We start from the raw sequence: 26,944 nt of genomic DNA, 5'->3' as shown, positions 1-26,944 counted from the left end.
GTATTATTTCTACCAAAAATATAAATTTAAACTGTATATAATTGGTCATATTTATTTTGTTCTTTAGCAAAATGGTCGTGTATGTGTATGTCTATCAGAAAATTAAATTTACGTAGTCTTTCAGATATTGGGAAGCTCAATAACATCTGTCCCATGAAATCATTCGTTTGACGAAAGCATAAAAGTATACTAAGCTGCAGTTTAGCGTACTTTTATTTGACAGGTTTTAGTGTTTTACTACTATGAATTGAACCATGTTGTACGTACTCATGTTGTTGTATTAATTGTATGTTCCAAGTATATACAATACTTCGTATTATTGTATGTTCCTCTAGGAATACTCGAGGAGGGTCTCTTAATGTTTCTTTTCTTTTTTTTTTTTTTTTTTTTTTATATATAAAAAAAAAATTTAAATACCTTTATTAAAATATATGATTAACAATAATGAAATTATAACTTTAATCAAACTTGAGTTCACGAAATCGGTGCAAGTACGAAAGCTGGTAAATTGACCGTTTTAAGGCAAATTGAATGGTTCCACCTACCAATTGGACTCCCGGAGGGTATTAGGGACCATGGTTAATATCTCGACAATTTTTATTTTCGGGTGAAAAAAGGTCAAAAAATTCAAAAATTGAAAGCTATTGTCCACGCTTTTTGAGGAATTTTTGATGTTACAGGGCTCGATGGCAAAAACTCTTGAGATCCTAGGGGATACATATTAGGGTCATATAACAACGTTTGGAACCATATATGACCATCATGTGTTTTTAAAAATGTCTGTGGTAGCCTGGTAGGGTTGAGTGCAAGAAATCGATGCAAGTACGAAAACGGGTAAATGATCGTTTTAGGGAAAATAGAATGGTTACACCCACCCAATTGGACTCTCGGAGGGTATTAGGGGCCATGGCTAACATCTCGGCAAATTTTATTTCCGGGCGAAAAAAGGTCAAAAAATTCCAAAATTGAAGACTATTATCCACGCTTTTTGAGGAATTTTTTATGTTTCGGGGCTCGGTGACGAACAGTCTTGAGATCCTAGGAGATACATCTTAGGGTCATATAATGACATTTGTAACCATATATGACCATTATATGTTGTCAAAAATGTTCGTGGTAGGCTTGATTTAACGAAATCGGTGTAAGTACATACGAAAACGGGTAAATTGACCGTTTCAAAGCAAATTGGATGGTTTCACCCAACCAATTGGACTCTCGGAGGGTATTATGGGCCATGGCTAACATCTCGGAAAATTTTATTTCCGGGCGAAAAAAGGTCAAAAAATTCCAAAATTGAAGACTATTATCCACGCTTTTTGAGTAATTTTTGATGTTTCGGGGCTCGGTGGCGAAAAGTCTTGAGATCCAAGGAGATACATCTTATATACTGTCAAAAATGTCCGTGGTAGGCTTGAGTTCACGAAATTGGTGCAAATACGAAAACGGGTAAATTGCCCATTTTAAAGCAAATTGGATGGTTCCATCCATCCAATTAGACTCACGGAGAGTATTAAGGACCATGGTTAACATCTTGGAAAAATTCCAAAATGGAAGGCTATTATCTATGCTTTTTAAGGAATTTTTTATGTTATAGGGCTCGATGGCGAAAAGTGTTGAAATCCTGGGGGATACATCTTAGGGTTATATAACGACGTTTAGAACCATATATGACCATCATATGTTGTGAAAAGTGCCCGTAGTAGGCTTGATTTCACGAAATTGGTGTAAGCACGAAAATGTGTAAATTGACCGTCTTAAGGCAAATTGGAGTGTTCCACCCACCCAATTGGACTCCCGGAGGGTATTAGGGACTATGGTTAACATCTCGGCAATTTTTATTTTTCGGGCAAAAAAAGGTCAAAAAATTCAAAAATTGAAGGCTATTTTCCACTCTTTTTGAGGTATTTTTGATGTTACGGGGTCCGGTGGCGAAAAGTTTTGAGATTTTATGAGAAAAATCTTAGGGACATATAATGACGTTTTGAACCATATATGACCATTATATGTTGTCAAAAATATCCGTGGTAGAAATCAGTTTAAGTTCGAAAATGGGTAAATTGACCGTTTTAAGGCAAATTGGATGGTTTCTCCCACCCAATTGGACTCCCCGAGGGTATTAGTGAACATGGTTAACATCTTGACAATTTTTATTTTCGGGCGAAAAAAAGTCAAAAAATTCCAAAATTGATGGCTATTATCCACGCTTTTTGAGGAATTTTTGATGTTACGAGGCTCGGTGGCGAAAAGTCTTGAGATCCTAGGGGATACATCTTGTGGTCATATAATGATGTTTGGAACCATATATAACCTTTATATGTTGTAAAAATGTATGTAGGCTTGATTTCACGAAATCAGTTTAAGTACGAAAACGGGTAAATTGACCGTTTTAAGGCAAATTGGATGGTTCCACCCACCCAGGCCAATTGGACTCATGGAGGGTATTTGGGTCAATGGTTAACATCTCGGCAATATTTATTTCCGGGCTAAAAAAGGTTTAAAAAAATTTCAAAATTGAAATCCACGCTTTTTGAGGAATTTTTGATGTTACGAGGCTCGATGGCGTAAAGTCTTTAGATCTTAGGGGAAAAATCTTAGGGTTATATAATGACGTTTGGAACCATATACGACCATTATATGTTATCAAAAGTGTTCGTGATAGGCTTGAGTTCACGAAATCGGTGCAAGTACGAAAACGGGTAAAATGACCATTTTAAGGCAAAATTGTATGGTTCCACCCACCCAATTGGACTCCCGGAGGGTATTAGGGACCATGGTTAACATCTCGACAATTTTTATTTACGGGCGGAAAAAGGTCAAAAAATTCCAAAATTGAAGGTTATTATCCACGCTTTTTGAGGAATTTTTGATGTTACGTGGCTCAGTGGCGAAAAGTCTTGAGATCCTCGGGGATACATCTTAGGGTCATATAACGACGTTTGGATTCCCTCAAAAAAAAAACGACGTTTGGAACCATATATGACCATTATATGTTGTCAAAAATGTCCGTGGGATGTTTGACTACCATCAAACGAATGAATTTAAGTCTAGATTATTGTGAAAAAGAATGTATGTGTATTAGAAACATGATATGGATGATGGATGTAGGTATTAATTTTGAATTATTGGCATGTAAATTTAATGGTAATAATTAACGACACGAAGGTATGCTAAGATGAACATGGAAGTGTGTTGATTGATCGATGTAGCTTTGATGGAGATGACACTTCCCGTTGGAGGTCATTTTTAGCATACATCATTGATTTTTAATACCCAACAAACCAAACTCTTTCTATATCAATACAAGCTATTAGCTATATATATGTATTGATGGAGATGATACATTATGGGGAATTATATGAATATTAGGCTTTTTTGATGCAATCAATGTAATTTCTGGTTTTAGCAGCATTTTATTTTTCTTAAGCTTATATTAAATTATTTTTAATAGAATTAGAGATTTCAAAAGTTAAACAATATATACATGTATAAGGTATATAATTATTAGACTTATTAAAAGAGTTAAAACATATACGAGTACATGACGTTTCACGTACCAAAAATGGGTTTATTACATACATGACATACTAATACTAATAAATTGATTAATTAACCTTGAACATGTTTGAAAGCTCCAAGTTCTAATATAGTCAATAACAAATTAGCACATACAATATACATTAAAGCTCAAGTATTCTATTTAATAATCCAAATACTCTCTTCTTCAAACTTAAGCCAGCTCATACTAAATTTACATACCCAAACACAGAAACACTCGTAAGTAGATTAGAGGCCTCGAGGTATGCCAAGTAAAATATAAGATATAGAAAATATGAAGAATAATAGAAAAAGGTGTGTCATTCTATCATTGATGATCTACTTAGCAAAGTTAAAAAAAACCCTAAATAAAACAATACTATAGAAAATTTAATTATTAATTTTGGACAGAGAGATTGACATATCGATTATACATAATACAAAGTATATTATACTTTGTACATAAGATCGATATTATACTAAGCTAGCATAAACACCACCATGATATAGATCATCTATAAGCCAATAGATCATCTATAAGCCATTGATATATGAAATTAACTCCAAACAAAGGATCTAAAAGGCACATGAACAGTATAAGAAGCATTGTATCACGAATATATGCTTGATCACATTTCCCAATGAAAGTGATGAGGTAAGCTAGATTTTGCCACCAATGAATACTTTCATTTAAGTTATATGCTCATGTGCATCATTTCTTCATACAATTATGACTTCTGATTTTCCAGTCCTATAGTACCTTTTGTCTATACACTTACTTACACACACGAGCCACAAGTTTAATATAGATAATTAATTATTTTACAAACTTACATAGATAAATAGATAATTACTTAACTAATTAATTATTTTACAAACTTACATAGATAAATAGATAGTTATAAAGATCAAGCTTCAATTCAACTAATACTAGCTAGCATTGGATATTATATTATAAAACATTAAAATGAATAACCAAATAAATTATGAGTCTTGATTCTCATATTATAAGCTAATTAAAATAAAATTAAAAAAAAAAATCGAAAGAGTTTATAGTGTACTGTTACATAATTTATAATCATACTTATCTAAATAATGGAAAATTAAAAGAAAACTTTTTTTTTTTTTATATTATTATTGTTTTTTTAATAACTAGCTCCCATACCTCAAAATTATTGAAAGCCATGTACTTGATCTCATCAAAGCAGTTGTTGCTGAAAAGGCAAAGACAAAAGAAAAGAAAGCAGCTCCATAAACTTTTCCTTCATCACTTTCTTGGGAACAAACTAACAGATCAATTCATATATATGGAGTAGCATAATTTAAAGCTAGTTAAATAATCTAACAACCTAACATGTAGTTGCAAGCTAAAGAGCTAGGATGAAGTTAGGCTATTAAATTCCGAGGCGAAGCTCCAAATCTAAATCTTCTTTTGCTTCTCCAAGACATAGCTCCAAGTCCAACCTTACAACTTCCTTAGATGGAGCACGAGTAGTACCACTAAAAACCCTAGTTTCATCCTCTTGATCATGATCTTCAATGGAAGAGTGAGGAACATATTTCCATTTTCCTACATCTTGAGAATAACTATCTCTTCTTTCTTTTGTTGGCGGTGTGATGGAGGAAAGAGATAGCGAAACCAAGGAGTATTGGTGAGCATAGATGTTGTTGTTGTTGTTTGTTGGAGAAGAAGAAGATGAGAAAGTAATTATAGGGTTATTAGAATTAGGGTTAGGGTTAGGGTTTGGATTTGGATTAAAATTAGGGTTAGGGTTAGGGTTTTGATCAAATTCATTAGATAATAGTGAATTATTATTAAGAGAAAGATCTCTTAACCTAGCCCTATCTCTCCTATGGATGTTCATATGACCTCCAAGAGCTTGAGCCGACCGAAATTCTCTTTGACAAAAGCTGCATGAATAATACTTTGGAGGCCATGGATATCCATAAGGATAATCCTTGTCAAACTTCAAATTATTCTCACTAATCTCCCAACCATCTCTCACTTTGCTACTACCACTACTCAATAGACCTCTTTCCATAGCTACCACCCACGGAACAACTAACCGCGATTTGATGATGGAGGTTCCTTTGAAAATGGTTGTTGAGGGCCGGGCCAAGGAGCGCCGAAGGATGAAGATGAAAGAGAGAGTTTAGAAAGACATTAAAGAAGGTATGGAGTTGAGAGTGTTTGTTTGGTGGGAAATGAATACTATAAGGTAAAAAGAACAAGAGTTTGCTTAGTAGAAAAGTTGAAAGATTGTTGGTAGCTAATAATAAGAAAATATATAAACATGAGATATTTCATTTAATTTATGAATGCACTTACCTGAAAATTTCTGATACTATATCAAGCATATTGCTTATTCAATGTAAGTTGTGACTTAGGTTGCCAGGTGGTTCCCTTTTGCAGAAATAAGGAAGGAAAGAGTTAGAAAGAAAAACATAACTTCAATTTAATACGTGTAGCTGTGTAGGAGTGTTAACGAGTCGAGCCGAGCCAAGAATAATTACATACATACACAAGTACAACTGATTAAGTTAGCAGTAGTATTTCAGATATGTGCATGCTAAGTTGACTAATCGTACCATTACGCAAATTGGTTGAGGTAACAGTGCTTAAAATTTGTTTTGGTTCTTTTGACGCAAATTTCCCAATTCATAAAATTATTAATTTATTATATTACTTGTAGAAAAGCAATTTTTATAGATCAATTATGGTAGAAATGCATGATACTATTACACTAGTTACCAGGAGCTCACCATATTAGTGTACATAATTTTATGATGATAGTTAATTAATGTCTATAAGAGAGGGAGTAGGAAGTAGCAATTAAACAAGTCAATGATACTTGTATTTATTGAGGAAGATAAACGAACTTTAAGCTAATTGAATCACAAATTCATCCACAAATATTATATTATATGATGCCCTAAGTCTGACACTTTGACAATACCAGAACTATTATGTACTCGTAGTGTATATTTTCAAAATAATCACATTCGCACTTGCATGTACGTATGTACTCCGTACTATATTGTTTCCAATCACTTACATCCCTATTAAAACCAAACTAAGGCCATGTTTAGCAGTGGCGGATTGAGGGGCATTTAGTGGGGTCCCTTGACCCCACTTGAATATTAAAAAAAAAAAATCCTTTTAATTTTTTTTTATATATAAAAATTACCTATATTTTTAACCGAAGGACCCCATAAATATTTATCAAATGCATTTTGACCCCGTTAAATATTAATTCTGGATCCGCCACTGATGTTTAGTTCAACTTATATAAGCAAATATCTACATATTTCAGATATGCATGTATTTTGATATTCATTTGTTTATCCTAAATTTTAATCTCATAATTATGAAAATTTCATATTTCGAGAATACACATTTATACGAATCTAATGTCGTTTTTTTGCTCTTAATATTTAGTGAACAAATAAAGTCAAAATTTAGTGAAATTTTAAAACCAACATAGATTAAGTGAAGTGAACTGAACATAACCTAGAATAATATTATACTGAGTACCTAGTTATGTACATAGAGAGAGGGTATGACTTGTAAGAGTACTAATCAACAAATTAAAGATTAGAGAGGAAAATTGAAAATTTTAGAAAAGGATTTGGGAGAAACTTAAAATGTTTTGTCTGTTTGTCATGGCTTTCAATTTGTAGAAGTTTACACAAAGTAAAGAGTAAAAAAATTTGGAAATTACCTAAACTTGAAGAAATGGTACATACATGCTAAAATGAAAGAAATAACCAAAGAAAGAGGCCAAAGGACCAAAAAAGGCCAACCAGTGAAAAGTGGTTGAGGATATCAATAGTCCATGATTATTACCATGCATTATTCTTTGTGTGTAGCATACTAGTATGTATACATTTTTTTTTTGAAGGTAAAAATACACGTGAAAGTTATGCAATATAAGTTGTGCTCTTTGTGTATGAAATCTGCTTATCAGTAATAATATTGAACAAATAGTCATCGATATTGCTCGAAAAAAATACTCGTACTTATTATTAAGTTGTGGATATATACTTCCTCTTTGTGTATAAAATCTGCTTATCAGTACAAAATATTGAACAAATGGAGTCATCGAGATTGCTCGGAAAAAAAATACTCGTACTTATTATTAAGGTGAAAAAGTTGTGGATATATACTTCTTCTATTTCTTAATACATATAACATTTGGATTATTTACAATTTTACAACGTTTCATATTCTAGTAAAAAATATCATATCACAAATATGTAAATATATAAATGGCACTGTTGTCGACTTGATATGGTCATAGTTATACTTTGAATGCCTTCTAGTGAAATCCGAAATGAGAGTACATAATTAGCATAATTGTGGTGGTAAAGCAATACAAAACTTGGTATTTCCGAAGGATTTATCAAAGAATAGCGGCAAGACTGCCTTGTATAAATATATACTTCATAAACAGATGTTTAAAATTACATGAAATGAGAGTACATAATTAGCATAACATAAATATATACTTCATAAACAGATTAGGAAGCTAAGTTTCCCACTTATTTGGCGTTGAAGCCGAGCAATTGTCTGAATGAATATGAATTATCCTAGCCTGGGAGGGCAATCCATCCGCCGAACATCCTTTCTAATCCTACAAAACCTCCTAAATTCTTGATACTATCTTCAAACAAAAATTGTTCGGCGAATCTCTAAATAAGCCCTACTCGATGTATAAGTCAGTTGGGGGAAGTTATCACTCGTCCACTCCCCAGTAAGAACGTAAAAATACTAGTGCATTTTCACCTCACCAAGGGTTGTTTGTAACTTTATATGCAGAGAGCAGGATGTACACTCCTTGGGCCAAAATCTGTCACCTCTCAAGTTCACAAGGCCTGCACAAGCATTAGGCTGGAGAGAAAGGAATTCACAAAGGAGGCAGGTATCCAGAGCACCAAGAATTCGATCCGATACTACCTATGCTTCCGACAAGAAGCTAAATCCGGCATTATCTCGAATGAGAGGAGGAATTTCAATTTTTGAGATACTAATCTCCTCTGTAGACTTCGCCATGTCATCCACTGAAAACGGTATACTGCACAAAGAATACAACAAGTCAGCAGCCACATTGAAATAATTGCAGGAATATGAGAAAACAGGACATGGCCTGGGTTTTCTCAGCTTACCTTGAGTCGTCATCCAGTAGAAAAGAACTACTGACAGCATTGTTAGAATCTTCTGTCATTAACACTCTCATATTCGATATAACCTACAGCAAAAAAAAAGTGCATATGTTATCAGCTAGCTAATATCAGAACCATTTTCTTGGTTGCCTATATACCAGAAGGCAGAAGCTCCCGGCATATTGCCATAAAGCCGACTTTGAGAATACATATAAGTGTCGTTAGTTATGCAGAAGACTGCAAAACCAGAACTATAACAGCAAGTGATTAATGAAATCATTTTTTATCAGATTCAATGTCGCAGTTTCATGAGAGGCTAGCTATGGTGTCTACTACCAAAAAGGAAAAGTAAAAAATTTTGGAGTGGAGATGAAAATTTTATCAGAAGGATTATGATGATGAAGTTCTTAGAAATTGCCGAGATGCTTACCATGGACCCTTATACACACCGAGAGTCTATTTGGGTGGGTAAAACCATCTAATATGCCTTTAAATGGTCAATATACCCATTTACACAACTTCCACCGATTTCATAAACTCAAGCCTACTACGGACATTTATGACAACATATAATGATCATTTTTGGTTCCAAACGACATTATATGACCTTGGGATGTATCCCCATATATCTCAAGACTTTTCGACACCGGGTCCCAAAACCCCAAAATTGCTCAAAAAGCGTGGATAATAGTCTTCAATTTTGGAAATTTTTGACCTTTTTAAGTCCGGAAATAAAAATTGCCGAGATGTTTACTATGGACCCTAATACCCTCCGGGTTTTCAATTGGGTGGGTGGAACCATCCAATTTGCCTTAAAGCGTCCAATTTACTCGTTTTCGTACACGCCTCTTGTATTGGCTTTAAGCTTCTACGGGGCCTTTATGTAGCCGAATAATGGTCATATATGGGTTGAAAATATTATATGGCCCCGGGATGCATCCCATAGTGTTCCATGAATTTTTGACACTAGGTCCCAAATTTTTTTTATAAAAAAAAAAAAAAAAAAAAAAAAACAAAACAAAAAGAATGAAAAATAAATCCTGGGAAACAAATTGCTGTAAAAATAATCCTCAGACCAGGGGTGTTGCAGCAAAACAAAGAAAAAAAAAATTCTAACCCCGATTTACACGATACTATATCAAATAAAATATTGTTGGTGGCCGCATAAAACTTACTTCAGGAGACAAGCTATGTGTGCTATATTTGTCATCCCAGTACATAGTACTGATCCTGTAAAGCTGCTGAAGGCTAAGCACCTGTAGATAAAAAATTGGAACTGGTCCTTAGTAAGAAAAATGAGGAAATTATTGTAATTGTATCTCTCACTGAAGCTTGAAAGTGCATTACTTACTGGGCAAAGATCATGACTAACTTCATCTAGAGTTTTCTGTGGCTTTTGATGAATGACCTGAATAAAGACAACAAATTAGACCACTCAATAACACTTTTCCTCCTAAAAATTACTATCTGCTCCTCTTTCCACACACCCCAGCCTTTTTTCTTTATCAAGCTAACTTATATATCTGACAGAAATCCTAAATAGTATGTGAAAGTAATAACTCCTCAGAATGGAGAAGCTCACTAATTGATAGCTTTTTGAGAGAGTTTAAATATAAAAAGAAATAATATTGTCACTCCAAAAAAACATGATTTAAAGAAAAACAATACCAGAAAACCAATCGCCTGTCTAATATGCTTCAGCTCATCCCAAGCTGAACCTGCATACTGTCAGTTTGAATTTTGACTAAGAAAATAGGAAAAGAATAGCAATAATAGCTAAGTAAAAGAGTAGACATTATAAAAGATACCTCCTCATTAGCATCAAAGCACCAATTTTCTAATTCTGCTAGTCCCGCCTTCACATATTCAGCATTGCTGAAAGAACAGCACTCGCGTCTCAACAAAAGGCTGGTCAACAGGCAGATTAATCAGGATATCATCTTAAGTTACGCCAGCAATGAGGAAATTAATTAACAAGTATCAACGAATCAAACCTGTTGAACAACTGTACATTGATAAAAGAGAATACTTGGGTGTATACTTTGCGCATAAGAAATGAAGGAACCTGAAAAGGGGTAACTCAGAAGTTAGTAAGACTCATCATGCTTTCGACGTATCCTAAATATTTTGCATTGATTCATAATTAGGAAAGTATTTTTTTTTTATTTTTTGGCAGTTAATGTTTCCCTGAGAAAGCTATGTAGAGCACCACTTGCAAAATATAAAAGAAAGTGCATAGTAGTGGAAGATCTTCCAGAAATCAACAATTTAGTAAACATTAATTTCCTTACTATGCACAAAAAACTAGTCTACTGGTAAGGGGACTTTTGGTATTACACTTTGCAATATAAGGCTGTTATAATTAGCTTGTGGAAGAAGGCAGAGAATTGATTAGAGTTGAGTGACAGAGTGAGGGCAAGGAATTCGGAAAATGATACTCCTTAGACCTTACATCTCATTTTACTTGCCCATTTAACCAAGTTTAGTGACAGCTTTTTGGTCAAAATGGGGAAAGTAAAATAAGACAGAGGGAGTATAGAGGAGATTAGGGGGAGAAAAAAAATAAGCAGAATACTTTGAGGCTAATATACTTTGCTCAGCTTGCAGTTTGAGTATCTAGCGTCCAGCCACTTGGATGCCTGGGATTTTAAACAATATCTAATGATTTAACTACATCAACTAACAATCAATTATCCATTTCCGCCCAATTTCTCTTCTTCCCCAATTCTGTAGTTCAAGTTTTCTGATCTAAATAAGATGTTTTAATGTTGACAGATGTCATAGAGCAATGAAATTAAAATCGATCAGTTTAATGTTGAAAACAAAACACTAATAAGGAAGAATAGAATAATCATGCAAAGAGGAACTGACATGATAAGCTTTCATCACACTTAGGTAATTGCTTAAACTCTGTACAATCCCTTTCCAGTGAACAAGCAGTGACTGGTGAGCTGACGGACTACCGAGAGTGATTGAAGTCGCTTTTCTTGGCGCCTGCCAATTCATAAGGAAACTTAAAGTGGATAAATGGCGATATAACTTAACACAAGACATCAATTGTTGATATCTACTAATATCAAATCATCAAAAGGCTTTGATGACATAATGCTGTACAGATTAATTACCTGGATACATGAGCTCAACTGAGGAGATATCTCCTTTTTCAGGTTATCACGGATCATTCCATATATCTTCTCCACATATGCTGTTAACTGTTGTTTAAAAAGCAATGCAGGATATTTGGCTTCGATCTGATTCAAGGAGCCATCAGTTCCACCATTTGTTTCACCTTCAAGCGAAGAAAGATCGACACCCCGAGGGATTCCACGGAAAGTCTTGAAGGATGTAAGCAATATCTCAGCATACATTACAGATACTTAAAGTGAACAAATAATCAGTCAACAGCTACTTTACCAAGGTCAAGTTTCTAAAAAGGCCAGCTGAAGGACGCCTCCGCTGCGGGGGCATTCCAGCAGCACCACCTGCTTTAAGTGTGCGTTGTAACAGCAACAATAGGTATGACGTATTAGACAGCCAGTACGCTAAGAGGTCATTATTATCCTGAGCCTGAAATATAAGGCACTAGTAGGTTCATAAAAGCCTCATACAAGAAATGAACTTTGCAACTAACAAGACACATTCACTGTTATACGACTCTAACCTCTATCGCGTGGCCTATTGTTTGAATGATTCTGTCAAAAATGCTTGTTCTCTCCACTTCAAATGATCTCCAGTGCCGTAGGCATTTGTATATGATACATGCTGCAATCGGTCGATCTTCAGTGAAGCCAAGTTGCTGAGCTATACAACGAATGAGCAAATCTTGGTTCTCCTGCTGTTTATCATTGAGTGCTTTCTGTGCTCTACCCTCTACCTCAGCAGGATCCCTAACGACCATGGATGTACTATTACGTAGTTCCTAACACATGATTGCAATTTGACCCACAAAAGTTAGTTGAACAGCTTTAGTAGTAAGAATTTATCAAAATGCAAATTTAAGAAGGGAAAAATGTAGTACCACATTTCTTGTACTTTCAGTTCTCTGCAAGCAATCATAGAAGTTATTTAGGTAAGATACTGCAACTAGAAGATTTTAAAATCTGTTACGGATACAACAGTGAATCAAATTACCTGCATTAATGATCTAGAGCGTGCTGCCAAAAGCTTATTATTCTGTGCCATGGTTATAGCTTGTTGGCGAAGAACTTTGTTCTCAGATTCTAAGTTGGTAAGTCTGTCCTCAAGCCTAACAACAAAATAGTTTGAGCATCATGAATGTTAACCCATCAAGACATTCAGATTCTTTTGTATGGTTCTTCCAATTTTCCTTAAATTTATGCGGGTAGATTTATCCAGTAGAATAAGAAAAGGACACATGAACAAGCAGAGAAAAGGGATAATATCTAGAATCAAAAGCAGATGATGAGTAATATCACAAAGACAAAGCCCATTAAATTCAAGGAAGCAAAGCAAAAAATCCCTATGGTCATAATAACTAAAAATTATTTGGTACAATACAAGGAAAGTTTAGAAAACCCTTCTCTGTTCCTCCACTCAAAATTGCAAATTCAGGAGACAAAGAATGATCAAAAGTGTGAACTAATAATGAATAACCATTTAAGAGTGTAGCAATACAAACCTTGTACATTCCATATTCCAGATAAGCTGTATAACGCAAGGTCTTGCCCATAGACTTTCTGGAAATTGCTCTTCATAGAATCTTAAGTTCATTCAGCTATCTTAGGATGTACGTAGCAGCCTACATCTCCTCAATTATACTAGTCTTAGGGACAAAATGTTTTGTTTGTTTGAAAAGAAGGTATGTCTACCATCCCTAGAGTAAAGTTTGCAAAAGAGGGAGTGTCATGAATATTACTCAGGATTATGTTTGTCTTCGTAAATCAATTATCAACTAATTTCGTAAATCATGAACTCTCTGCCAAGATTAGTGTCTCCTACTGTCAAGGATGTTCCATTTTTAACGGGGATAGAAATTTATGCAACTTCACTTCTACATAGAATGAAAGTTCTTCCCACTGAAAAATTCCCCATATTGTAGTCATGGTCGATGCAGTAAACATAAAAGTTCACATGCTGCAACACCACGCAATGACCTTATATTTCAACGATAATACAATAACAGGTATAAAGCAGATTTATGCTTTTCATAGGTCAGTTAAGCAAAAGCACTTGTGGAGAACAGATACAATTCTTCAAATTTTCCACCAGAAATAATGTTGGAACCCTTCTCCATTCCATCAAGTAAATCAATCTAAGAGTGTTACTACAGGTCTACAGCAGATAACAAGCTCTAAGATCCCCACATCACTTGGTACTCTGACAACCATTTCACCAATTCTAATTCCATTTGCTCCATCAATAATGAGCATTTACCTAATTGTTACCACCACTGATTTCTGCAATGGGAATTGGACACCTATTCAGATGAATAGGGGGCACCAATACAGATCTAGGAGAAGGAAGGAATGATGACTGATTGACTAATGAGTACTAAACAAACATCAAAGGCTACAAGCAAGATCAGGACAGAACAAGACATGACTTACCAAAGGTGGGAGATCAAACAGATAGAGAAATTTGATGAGGTTGAATCAGACGATGCAGCTTTGTGTGGCCTTCAACTGGTACTGGTGTAGGAGGGGAATATATCATCTTTCTGAGTAATATAGAAGAGCTTGTACAAGAGGATAGAAAAAGCTAGAGCTACAATATAGGCTAGAGCTCAATTTGATAGTAATTCCAAAGGAGTGTACAGATTCCAGATGAAAAATGCAGAAAATGAATGACTATTTATTTTACCAACAATGAAGGCCATCAAATGTCCGTCTTTAATGAGTTCTACAGCTACTGCTGGCATAACTTGAAAAATGAGAGATGCGAAGAGTAATATGAATAGACGAAAAATTATGAAAAAAAAAAACTAGAGAGCAATGAGAATTATTCTGATGTGCTGTTAAATATAGGGGAAATATAAAGGCAATGATTAGCACAAGAAAGGCATCAAACTAATTTTTCATAAAACAGAGCTGTATATGGGTGGTATAGGGCATTATTTATCAATGTATCTTTTAACCTAAGAGGCTACCTCCTAAACTTCCTCCTCATCACTTAGCTGAACCTTATAGAAGGGTCTAACTCTATAAAACATAATTTAAACATGGCATACTTTATGAAATTGTTTGGTATATTGTGTCTCATTGACCATGAGGTTATGAAATTCAATGATTTCGATGTGAGCAAATGACAGTGAAAGGTTCTAATGGTTAGATAACAGAAAATCTGAAATTCATTTAACTTCTATGGGATCTGCTCTTGGTCTAGCTGATGAAGATTTGGTCAGTTGATATGAGGACATAGGTTCTACTAAAAGACCATGTTTCTCAATCCTAATATAGGTAATCAAAAAGGTAGAAAGAGCAACTTCCATCAGAAAAAGTCATCGAAGGCCCCCTCCTGATCACTTTCCCAGTTGTCAGCTCCTGCACAATGCACGAATCAAGAGAGAAAAAAAAAGACTAATATTGTTACTGATTGATATATCCTATACGTAAGAAAGTTTAAGGAAAAATAAAACTCTAATCAATACATCAGATGAATTTTAGAATAAGGAAAAGACTCCATATGTAAATAATGGAGAATCAGTAGGCTTCATTCCCTAGTATTGACTTGAGATGCATTCTGATCTTAACGCTCTACTATTTCTGGCAAAGAGCAGAAATGATCACACTAGAAAAGCTGAGCTAACCTGTAGGTCCAGCATGTGAAAGATCCTGAACTACCAGCTGGAAAACATCAGGATTCAGGAAGGACAAGTTTTCTGGACTTGAAGCAGGGGCTTGAGGAGTTAAGTCAGAAGCAGAGGATGAATCGTCAGAAGAAGAGGAAAAGACACCACGACGAGAATCTCTCACTGTATGCTCTGAAGAACAGCACAAGTTTGATGAGGCATGCAAAAGCATTTTCAGCTCCGAGAATTGGCTGGACATGGAGAACATCATCCTGAGACATGCTAAGTCACATCTATCGTTAGACAAAAGACAAGTATGGAGTTCTTTCAGTCACCTGCAATCATCATCTTAACCTAAGCAACGATAGTTCGTACTATATAAAAGGAATGTTTTCCTTCTCACAATTCCCAAATCATTAATTAGGACTTAGGAATTTCTTTGACAGTATGAAAAGGTTGTCAGGGCAACTCGATTAGAAAATCATAATCTGGTCCAAATTTATCTCAACTTCATTTCGACCAAAAACTATGACACTAAGATCTCACTTAGGCCCCAGTGTGACATAAGAAAACAGTTTTTAAATCCAATTAAATAAAAAAAATAAAATAAAAAAAAAACTTCAAAATCAAGCTGTGCAAAGATAGCTTCCATGACAATAACATACATGCCCAAGAAAAAGGGGAAGACATGAAAGAATAGGAGCTTACGAGAAGGAACTAGGATGTACATCAGGAAGGAAATAAAGGTGTACAGAAAGACATCATAATTGGTTTTCATCTATATAATATGGGGGCAATCAATTCACTCGACATTCAGGAACTCAAATGCTGTTTATAGATTTTGTCAAAAAATCATGGGGAATAAAAAAGCTCAAAGTTGCCAACAATTGTACAAAATCCTTCCAAGAAATACACTTTTCCCTAACAGATCATGTACTGACATGCTTCCACCTCTATAGCAGATTATTTCCACATTTTGACATATAGCTTCTGTTCATCCTTTCTAACCAGACATGTCCTTGAGTAAAACACCTAAATCCAACAGTATTCCACCAAGACATACAAATAGCCACAAACAAACCTAACAGACAGTGCACAAGTGACCATTCAATAATCTCCTTCACCTTTGTGGCTTTGTGGAGTTTTACTTGATTTCCAGAACCAATAATTCCTTTTTAACAAATACATGACAAAAATCTTATCATTTCCAGTTCCATAAGCATAAAAGCAAACCTTAGGCCCATACTCATGAGCTTTATGCTACTTAAGCGAGCTGCCAAAGTACTTAATCTAATACAACTTTTCTGCTATCATGAAGGCATGAAGCCGTTGCTTCAAATCAGCAACTTTTGGTTCCACATAAGCTGTTGATGACTTCTTATATGCAGTCATTTAAAAATCTAAAAGGAGTCAAGTTCCATGGCATATGTTTACAATCCCGATTATCACTTCACACACAATAACATTCTTTCAATATACCATCCTAATCACCTACAAAAAGTGCAAAAGCTCTATTATTTTATTCAAAAAAAAAAAAGCACTGAATAGCCTATCAACCTAGAACACATCAACAAAAGATATCCATCACCCAAGATAAAATTAATAGCTTAAGCTAATGAAGCCAAAGCAATTCTCCCTCCATCACACAAAAACTTCCACAACATATTTACCTTGACCAGAAATTTCCTTCAATTGTTATAAATATCTTGTCATGGACTCATGGCAAAACCACTGGCTGAATCAATACTGATAAACAGACTAAAACATCCATAGATTGAAGGCCTTCCAAGAAATTAAACAGGGAGGGGGTGATCATTCGGAATGGGGTTTTGCTATTTAAATTGGTTAATCGAGTGAATATTACTATCATAAACTTCGAAGTCTAGCTTATAGTATACAGCTAAACTAATCAAATTAGTTCATATCAATGATCATTCAGAATGGGGTTTTCCTATTTAAATGAAGAAAACCTAAATATCTCAAAATGCCTAGATTTACAAAGCAAAACATAACATTACCTATTAAGAGAATCTTGAAGTTGATGAACTCTTCTTTCTGTTTCTTCTAATTTCATACTTTTCTCTTCACTTGATTCATGGGCTTCTTTATACCTCCTTTCCCACTCGTCAGATCTTTGTCCTTCTGACTCTAATGAGACCTGCATAAATTGAGGAGAATCCTCTAAAAATCTAAGAAAAGAAAGAAAATATTGCAAGCAACAGCTTAAGTGGCAAACCATCTGCAAATGTCCCCTGAAAATCTGTTAATAAATCCCATGATCCTAGAAAATATGGGTATGTCATTTGAAAGGTAGACAGCATGTATATATGAAGCTGATAAGCTATGCCAAGAAATACTGACAAGATAAATTAATAGGCCAAGCTGGTGACAAAATATACCTTTAGATAGTTTATTTCTGCACTTAAAGTTTCAATTTTTTCAGTATCTTCTACGGTAACTGGAGTTTCTTTGACAACAGATGCTGCCTCTATGACGGCTTTCTGAGAAGCCTCACGCTCCTTGACAAGCAATTCGTTTGTCTCATCATTTCTTCTCTGCATGTCTTGCAAAGATTGCTGTAACTTTGCAATTTCTTGCTCCTTAGACTCCTCAAGGTCCGTCTGTACAGAGCCACATTATCAATAAAATTACACTTGGAGAATCCAACATGCCAAATCAATGATTCTTTGGAAGATTAGAGGTATGTATATGGATTGACGAACTGACTAAAAATTTATCTATGGTCAAGCTATCAAATCAGTTCCTAGAACGCCAAGTTCAAAGCATATTACTGGTACCAGAAAGTCTATAATGTATATTACCCGTAATCGTTTTTCAAACTGTAGACGCCATGTGAGATCTTCTACCTTCTTTTCAAGTTTATCCTTTGCTTCTTTGAGTGCCCCGGTTTCTTTGGAAGCCTTACAAAAAGGAAAAATAAAGGTGACAAATACATCAACAGAATATTGATACCTGACGTAAGTATAAAATAGATGGGGATTAAACAGAACCAAGAAACTCCATCTGACCATCTCGCAGCTTTACTCAGTAAAGAATACAATATTCTCTACTAACTAGTTAAAGTGCTTACATATTGCTACTTAACAAAGCAGGCTGAACATATCAAAGTCGTCATAAATTGCATTGATTTGACCCTGGTGAGTTTGAGAACATCAAGAAGCAAAGAGGGGCAGAGGGGGAAAACGTAATAGAAATTCTAGATTTAATCCTGATTTTAATGAATAGTGTCAAATTTAATAATAATATCAAATCATCCCAAACTCAAATCACCTAGTTTAAACTAGCCATGTCTTGTTTAAGATGTTTGTATAAATCAGATCTTAATTGGAGCCTAATATACATGTAGTCATAGTATATAAGCCTCCAAAATACTTTGCCATTACCTACGGAAATTCAAATCTCGAATTTTATGTGGTATTTGAAAGAGACATAAAAGAAGAAAGCACAAACATAAAGATGTTATCATAATATCTGTAAATATCAAAGAACAAACAATACACATACCATTTTCAGCTTTCTCAATTCTTTTCGAGCTAGCCTCCCTCTATATCTGCATTGTGTAAGAACTGCTGCCCATTTTAGCTTCTTATAATAGGAGCATGCTAAATGGCATCGCCAAAAAGCCTGTGAATATTTGGTCAAAAACAGCCATTACTTAAACAATTGTCAACACACTTCGAGCAACTAAAACATGGAAATGTAACAACCTGCATGATCTTTGCTGCTTTTGCTTGCTTTCTAAATCTGAATTCATTGCGAGCAGCCAAAATCCTTGACCCTGTTTGTAAGGTGAGTACCGAGGATTGCATTTGTGTATAAGATTTTCTGGACAAGTGTCTACGCAAGTTCTTCTGAAGTTTTATGGAAGCTGCCTCTCTTCTCATATTTTCAAAAAGATTGCAAGCAAGTCTGCCTGCAAGGATGAAAACAACAGGGAGAAGAGAAAGATGAGATACATACACAATGTCTCGCTATGGCGAAAATTAGACTAATTGGAAGCTATCATGTTGTCAGATTTTAAAGAGGCCTACTCCTCCATGATGTTTGTATATCAACGGCAGCCTTGCGCAAAGCAAGAAAATGTTGACGGGATATATGAGTTCTGATTTTCCTTTGAATAGTCCTTGCAGCATTGCTAAGTTTCTCTGTTCTGCGCGCATCCAGCTCAGCCATTTGACCAGCTCTCAGAAAAACTTTTGTTTTCCCAATCTGCAAACCATCAAATAGTTAGATATGTAAAAAGACTGAATTAAAAACCCCTAAAAGAAAATAAGACAGCATCCTGCAGTATATAGAAAAATTCAAGCAACTCTCAAATGAAATCACTACAGGAGTAAAGAAAACAATAGTTGGTATTGTCATCCATCCATAAATGCACAGAGTATATCTAATTCTAAACCTTACAAGTATGCAAACAGTGACTTAAGAGTAAGAGGACACAAGGGTGGGGGAAGTTGGTCAACTTTATCACAAACTACAAAACTCTTTCATGATCCGCAACTTTAGTTTTTCGCTTGTTCCTTTTAGTATGGCAAAAAAACTTAATACAAGAATACAAAGCTTCCATTCCCCCACAACCTTCAGGAAAATAATATATACGATATTTAAAATAGCATTGGACACCAAACACATATGGTAATGTAAAGTCATGTAAGGCCTGAAATACAATGTGATAGCTGCTTTTGGATCCAGTGTTGTCTGTTATGTCGTTCAAATAACTGTGTATTATAAAAATACAACCATACAGGCAATCTAATTAACAGGAAAGGGCACGCCTTTGATATATCTGGTTAAACATGCACATTGGCTTGTAGGCAATGACTAGTTTTGCGGGTTTTATCATCAAGCAGGACTTAGCAAATGTTTCATCTTACTAGACATACAAAAAACCAGGACTTAAGTGATATTTTCCATAAAATCACTAGAGAACTTAGTCTGGTGAGCACAATCATAATGACTTTACAGAATTGTGTACACTGATTGTGAGAGCAAAGTAACAAGTAGCTAATATTGAAGATGGGTACAGGATAATCATTCAGTACCTGGTAGTTAGTTAAACCCATCTTTTCCAGAATCTTTGAGCATACAACCTTTTCAGCATCACTGGAAAAAGCAAAGTGCGCAAAACTTCAATTAAATTGCATCATATCAACAGGAATTATGAGAAACTACAAGTACACCAGACACATACTTTTCTTTCACAACTTCAGGAGCAAGAAGTTTAAATCGATCAATGAATTCAAAAAATGTACGACGTGTAGGATATCCAGCACAGCTGATCCTTATTGCTTCTAGAACACCCTAAACAGAAGAATCAGTACAGAAAGATGTTTAAAAAAAAAAAAAAAAAATCAAAGAATTGATTAAATGGTAGATGGACTGATATTGTACTCACACCACAGCGCAGTTGCTGCATGACATTCATATTCTCAAATATAGCAGGCTTAAGAAGATTATTTGGCTTTACACATCTGATGTAGTGTGGTTCTGTAGAATTCAGTGTTTCCATCAGTTGTTGTAGTTGAAGCTGGATCAAAATGTGTAAGAAGTTTCAGTATGTACAGAAATCATAAGTTCATTAACAAAGAAAAATAACAATCAGATACCTTAAAACGAGAAGCAATAGATGAGAACTTAGAGGATTTGGTTGTCTCCTCAGCAATTACAGGGAAGAGGCCTGCCACAAAAGAGCATGTGGAAGCACTCAACAAGTCCTGATGTTCTGGGACGACATAGTCCTTGTTCTTGTCCAGAAATTGATCAGATTGATATTGAACCTTAAAAGGAGGGGAAAAGTACAGAAGAAAAATTATCAAACTAAGAAAAAAAATTGTAAGCCAGAAATTTAGCCAGCTAGAGAAAAAGATTGTGGAAATCCAAGTCACCTCTCCAGCATAATGAGCAATAGTGAAATCAGTACGAGATAATTTTGGCTTGATGAAGCGCTTATTAGTCTTAAAAGTCTGATATAACTTTTGCGAGAAGGTTTCATGAGTTGACTTTGGGAACATGCTGGAATAGTTCAGCACAAAGAAGAAGAAAGCAAAATTCAAAAACCAATAACATACTAGCTTCCTTTTGTTAACATCATTGACAACCCATATCTGGCCAAGACAAAAAATAAAAGTGACCAGAAGGGAGAGAGTATATCTTACCAAGCCTCATCAAGCAGAGCAACAATTCCTCCAGGTTTCTGCATAAAAAATAAATAATAATTTTCAGGAAGAATATCATTTCAAGGGTCCAAACACAGCTGGAGAAAAACATATAGCGGAATCTGCTAATTGGAGAAAGAGGCAAGAGCGCCAACAGTTTTCTTACAAGGGTACAACCCTCAAGAGCTATAAGGCCCACAACTAGTAACACGTGAAAATCACCTTTTCAAGAAGATCCAAGACATCCTGGTTATCCACAAATTCAATATAGCTCCAATCAATTTCTTCCTTTGTGTACTCTTCTTGCTCCATCTTGAAAACATGCTGAAAACAATGAGAATATATGTTATGCGTAGTAGAATTTCAGAGCGCTGAAAATACTACTCTAAACAATACCATCAATTGTAATATGTAATCTTGTTACCTGATTGAAATGTTGTTGCAGCTTTTCATTTGTGTAATTAATGCAAAACTGCTCAAAACTGCATAGCCATAACATAGAGGAGTGAATTGGTGAAAGAAACTAGTTTATCCCTTTAATATTTCCCCTTTTTTACCTATTAGTCTTGAAGCTTTCAAAGCCATAAATATCTAGGACACCGATCAAACACTTGGAGTTAGGATCTTGACCAATTGATTTATTGATTTTATCCACCAACCTTTGTGTAATAAAAGAGCGAGTTAGCCAAAAAAAAAATGCGTTAGCAGTTCAGCATTAAATAAAAACTATCAATCACCAGCTATAGGCAATAAATATAGAGAACATAATCACATCAAGTCATTACCAATCAAACAAACGAGAATATATTGTTTTTGCTAATCCATCTCTGCTCACTGTTGCGGCCCCTGGGTCAAGGCTTCTCTTTATAACTTCTTCAGGGGTAATCATTACACGTTTACAAAGAGCATCTTCCAAAGCAACAGGGTCACACCTAAATTAACAGAGACATCAACTATCACAGCAGCCAAAAGTGAAATGAGTGCATACATCATGAATTAAGCAATAACTTGATCATACATGAGAAGTTCAGCTGTTGTTTGAAGATGGAACTTCGACTTATCGTCCTTAGGAACCGATGAGTCAACTTCTTGACCCTTGGAAAACTCTATATTACCAAGATGAAGAATAGCAGCAACCACTCTAAAAATTGCATCCTTCATAAAGAAAAATGAATGGGAGAAAGAGATATTATTTTCATGTATATGGCATATTTAATGAAGCATCAAAGGCATAAAAACATAATATACCTGCTCTTCCTTACTTATCCCAACTATGCCCATTGCTCTCCTTGTAGCAAGATAGTCTTGAGCATCATTTATACCAACTAACTCATAGCAATTTGACTGATTCAGATAGTGAAATGATTTAGGATCTCCCAGCTTGTACCTCTCCACTTCCTGTTATATATATTCAAATAATTCATTTACTAGAATGTTATCATCTGAAACTTCACAAAGTACAAAGCTCGAGCTGCACCAGACTTTTCAATACAGACCTCTTTCGGTGCTGCACATAGAAGATAAAAGCAGTGATAGTTACGCTCAGGATCTGATATTTGGCAAACACGAGATCTTTCAAGGAGATATGTCCTGATGGCTGCTCCTGATATTCTTCCACGCTTGTCAAATTGAATCTCAACGAATTTACCAAAACGACTGCAGAAGCATATTAGGAAATAATTAATATCACACATGATATTAACATTGAAAAACCTGGAATTTGTGCACTTAATATACAAACATGGAATGACTTGAGAGTTGAGACCCAAAAAAATAAAATAAAAAATCAAAAGAAAACTGGCAAAAACACTACAAAAGGAGACCCATAGTGCTTCTGACAAATGATCATTTCAAATCTTTAAATTGCTTTTAGCTCAACAGACAATTACTACACGATGAGATGAACAGTTTATGCAGATAGAAAGAAGTGATTGCAATAAGGAAAAAAAAAAAAAAAAAAACAAACAAACCTTGAATTGTTATTGCGAACTGTTTTTGCATTGCCAAAAGCTTCAAGAACTGGATTCGACTACATTCATAACAAATGCCATAGGTTAATCATATTAGACATATACATCCTAACTATTTTTAAGCACTGTACCATAGTTATATACTATGCACTTGAAAATCACCAGTAAAATTCATGAATATATCATGATGAAACCCAGTGTATATATGAAGCTAAATTTCAGGTCATCTTTTGTTAACCTCATAAAACTCTTTTCCAATGAATTTGAATGTGAGGTTTGATTACACATCAATGCCATGAAGACAGATCAATTATCTACAGTTAACTCTTACCTCCAAAACTTGTTGCTCAACAGTCCGCCCCTCTGTAGCAGCACGACCACCCAAATAGGCAAGGTATCGCATAAGCATTTTAGTAGTCTCAGTCTTGCCTGCCCCACTTTCGCCGCTAACCAGAATGGAATTACTTTTACCCTCATTCATCATTGCCCTGTAGAAACAAAGTGTAAGTAAAATTCAATAAGATTTTAAGCAAAAATTAAATATACAAAAAATTGAATACAAAAATAAAATAAAAGTAATAAGATATAGCCTAAAAGAACAATAAGATTATATAATCACCTAAATGCAACATCACCAAGTGCAAATACATGAGGACTGAGCTCTCCAAGTGCTGCCCCTTTGTAGTGGTTCATCATTTGGGTGTCATATATATGGGGCAGTCTTTGGAATGGATTTACCGCGATGAGAATATTTCCAGTGTAAGTCTGCCATGATGTCAAAGAGTATCATATGATATTATAACAGAGCCGGCCCATAGCTGCTGCAATTAATGATCTTATCTCAAGGATGGACAAAAGCATATGTTAGACATTGATTAAAAAAAATCCTTACATAGATTTCATTTAGAGCATATCGAGTTCCTAAATTCTGCAGCACTCCAGGCTCATGCAAATAAGACAGCTTTGTCATGTCATCAACTCCACCATCTGGAGCTTCCATATCCTTTGGATAAATTTTCGATTGATATGCCGTAACCTGTTAGGCATATTACAGCAACAATTATATACATTCTAATATATATTACAACACCTAAATCCTCTGTTCTTGAAAGTTTGACTCGCTTTCTATTTTGAAGTGGTTTAAAGTTCAACTCACTTTTACTCTATTCCATTTTTGGCAAGCCCCTTTTACTATTTTACCCTGCTTACCTCACATTATTTACACCTTTCGGCCTTTAACTAAGTAGCAACTAATTCTACAGTATGACGTTCCTTGACTTTACAATCATGAGCTTCATAATCTAATTTAGAAAACAACTGTCAATATTGTTGTATGCCTAGGGAAGACGGTGTCTTTCTAGTTTCTATGAAATCAATATTACTAAATTTCATGATTGTAGTATCAGTGTTGTTCAATTGGTTAGGGTCATAGCACGATATCTAGTCTAATTGTCCAAATCATCACTTACGTTGGTTCAAGCTATGCTTACTACATTAAGGGGTTGGGAAGCTCTTCAGAAACTGTAGTTCCCGTAGAAGTTTCAATACCTTATATAAGCCCAGATATAGTTTTACAGAGTAAATCAACAAGGTTGATACATAACAGAGCATGCAATGCACATTGTAAGACCTGATTTACAAGCTAAAATTTAAGATATGGTAATAACTCCTGACAATTTCCTCCCTAAACTGTCAATCAACTTCATAAAAACTATAGATTATATTAGCATTTCCTTGGAAACATATGAGTATTACAAACAATGATCCCAACTTTACCAAAAAATTAAAATATAATTAATTTTTACCTGCTTCCCATTTGAAGTTTTGATTTGAAGTTCTTCACCATTGATTTTTATCACTTCTCCATCAACCCAACAAATATCTGGGTCTTCCACCCAAACATGAGACCCCACAATAATATTCACCTTAGAACCCTGCAACCAAACATCAATGGCAACAATCAACAATCATATTCTATATGATTAATTCTTATCAATTAATTAATTAATAGATCAATTAATCACAATTCTAAGCTAGTTAATAGCCAATATCATCCAACAATTCAGCTCCATAAACAAAATTAACAATACAGAATTTAAAAAATTAAAATAAATTACCATTTTTAATAACTATTTTTCTGAATTCCGCTGATTAATTCTAAAATGTCTCTCACAAATCCCTAATTATTCCCATTTCAAACACATAATTTAAAAATCACAAAGAACCGATTTCCCATTTTACATTGATGAAAAAATTAGAAATATATCAAATAAAAATTGAAAGCCAAACCCTAAGAAATCAATCGACGGAAAATAATAAAATTGAATTGGGGAAACAGGAAGAAATTGTGATGAATCAGAAGAAAAAAGAGTTAAGTGTGAAGAAATTTTAGGGGAAAGAAGGAGTAAAATTGAATGGTAAAAAAAATGAATAAAAAAGCTGAAAAATCGGAAAGATTGAAGAATTGGCCTAAAAGTTTTGCCCATTTGTTGGAATGCCATTCTTCTTCTTTCTCTGCTTCTTCTTTCCCTTTCTCTTTCCCTCTCTCTTCTCTCAAATTTATACGTTTTGGAGTATTACGAGGTTAACCACCAACGAGAGCTCCCTCCCCCTCTACTCTCGAGCGTTGACCTCAAAGCTGGACTAACTTAATCTATAAGAGGTGCCGAGTGGTATTTCATCTTACTTTAAAAAAAAAAAAAAACAATGCTAAGTACTAAAAATGCTGAATATACAAACTACTCCTTATAATGTTTTTTAAAAACGACGGATTGTTGGTAATTATCACTCAATTCACCATACTCAACAACATTTTCAAATTCATCATATAGTTAGTTCTTTTTCACTAGAAAAATTTGATTTAAATAAGTCAACCTTTGTGTGGTCTTATAATATTAATCCGACCTTTTGATTATTAAGAGGTTCAGTACAGTTCAGCTCCAATATTGCTGAATATTTCAAAATAAATATACTCCTTGACACTATTATGGTAATAACAATAGAGTATCATAGACATCTTCTCTTTCTCTAATTCCTTGTAATTAATTACTCACACATATCTGGGTTCAAGTCATTGTCAACAAATTTGATATATCAAGCATAAATCATGCGTATATCTCCATTTCTAGCTAGCAACCTCTTATATAACAAGTTAGACTTCTTTTCTTATTTGTGGGTCGTACGTAGTGAATTACGCAACCACCAAGAATACTATATGTTGCCTCAACTCAGGTTCGAACACTCAACGTCTTAGAAGAAAAATCATTATTTAACTATCTACACTAATTATCACTTATGCTATAATCTTGCACACGGATTATTGTTAAACTACAAAAGTATTACACACACATATA

The 26,944-nt window shown here is 34.7% G+C and overlaps 2 protein-coding genes across 2 annotated transcripts; both read right to left on the bottom strand.

The window, feature by feature from the left end:
• Positions 1–4,928: 4,928 nt before the first annotated feature.
• Positions 4,929–5,576, bottom strand: LOC145597362 (uncharacterized). Its single transcript, XM_081653517.1, has 2 exons — positions 5,123–5,576; positions 4,929–5,068 (listed from the first exon to the last, which is right to left on the bottom strand). Exons 1-2 carry the CDS (start codon positions 5,574–5,576, stop codon positions 4,929–4,931), a joined length of 594 nt encoding a protein of 197 aa, XP_081509643.1.
• A 2,330-nt stretch (positions 5,577–7,906) lies between these two features.
• LOC145597966 (myosin-9-like) lies at positions 7,907–25,839 on the bottom strand. Its single transcript, XM_081654245.1, has 38 exons — positions 25,709–25,839; positions 25,397–25,525; positions 24,484–24,627; positions 24,211–24,356; positions 23,923–24,079; positions 23,592–23,650; positions 23,118–23,277; positions 22,870–23,019; positions 22,640–22,776; positions 22,407–22,553; positions 22,179–22,280; positions 22,046–22,103; positions 21,844–21,945; positions 21,622–21,659; positions 21,352–21,478; positions 21,073–21,243; positions 20,862–20,993; positions 20,658–20,767; positions 20,509–20,569; positions 19,498–19,675; positions 19,174–19,379; positions 18,971–19,090; positions 18,268–18,366; positions 17,845–18,066; positions 17,464–17,603; positions 12,829–12,943; positions 12,716–12,739; positions 12,359–12,616; positions 12,112–12,264; positions 11,823–12,032; positions 11,569–11,691; positions 10,692–10,762; positions 10,506–10,605; positions 10,366–10,422; positions 10,049–10,105; positions 9,873–9,953; positions 8,701–8,783; positions 7,907–8,609 (listed from the first exon to the last, which is right to left on the bottom strand). The coding sequence occupies exons 1-38, from the start codon at positions 25,709–25,711 to the stop codon at positions 8,492–8,494; spliced, it is 4,548 nt and encodes a 1,515-aa protein (XP_081510371.1). The 5' UTR covers positions 25,712–25,839; the 3' UTR covers positions 7,907–8,491.
• Positions 25,840–26,944: the final 1,105 nt, after the last annotated feature.

Source organism: Chenopodium album, chromosome 20 (genome assembly GCF_948465745.1).
Source record: "Chenopodium album chromosome 20, dcCheAlbu1.1, whole genome shotgun sequence".
In the NCBI taxonomy this organism is placed as follows: domain Eukaryota; kingdom Viridiplantae; phylum Streptophyta; class Magnoliopsida; order Caryophyllales; family Amaranthaceae; genus Chenopodium; species Chenopodium album.
The sequence above is the reverse complement of the archived record's forward strand: the minus strand, read 5'-3'. Positions and strand labels throughout refer to the sequence as shown.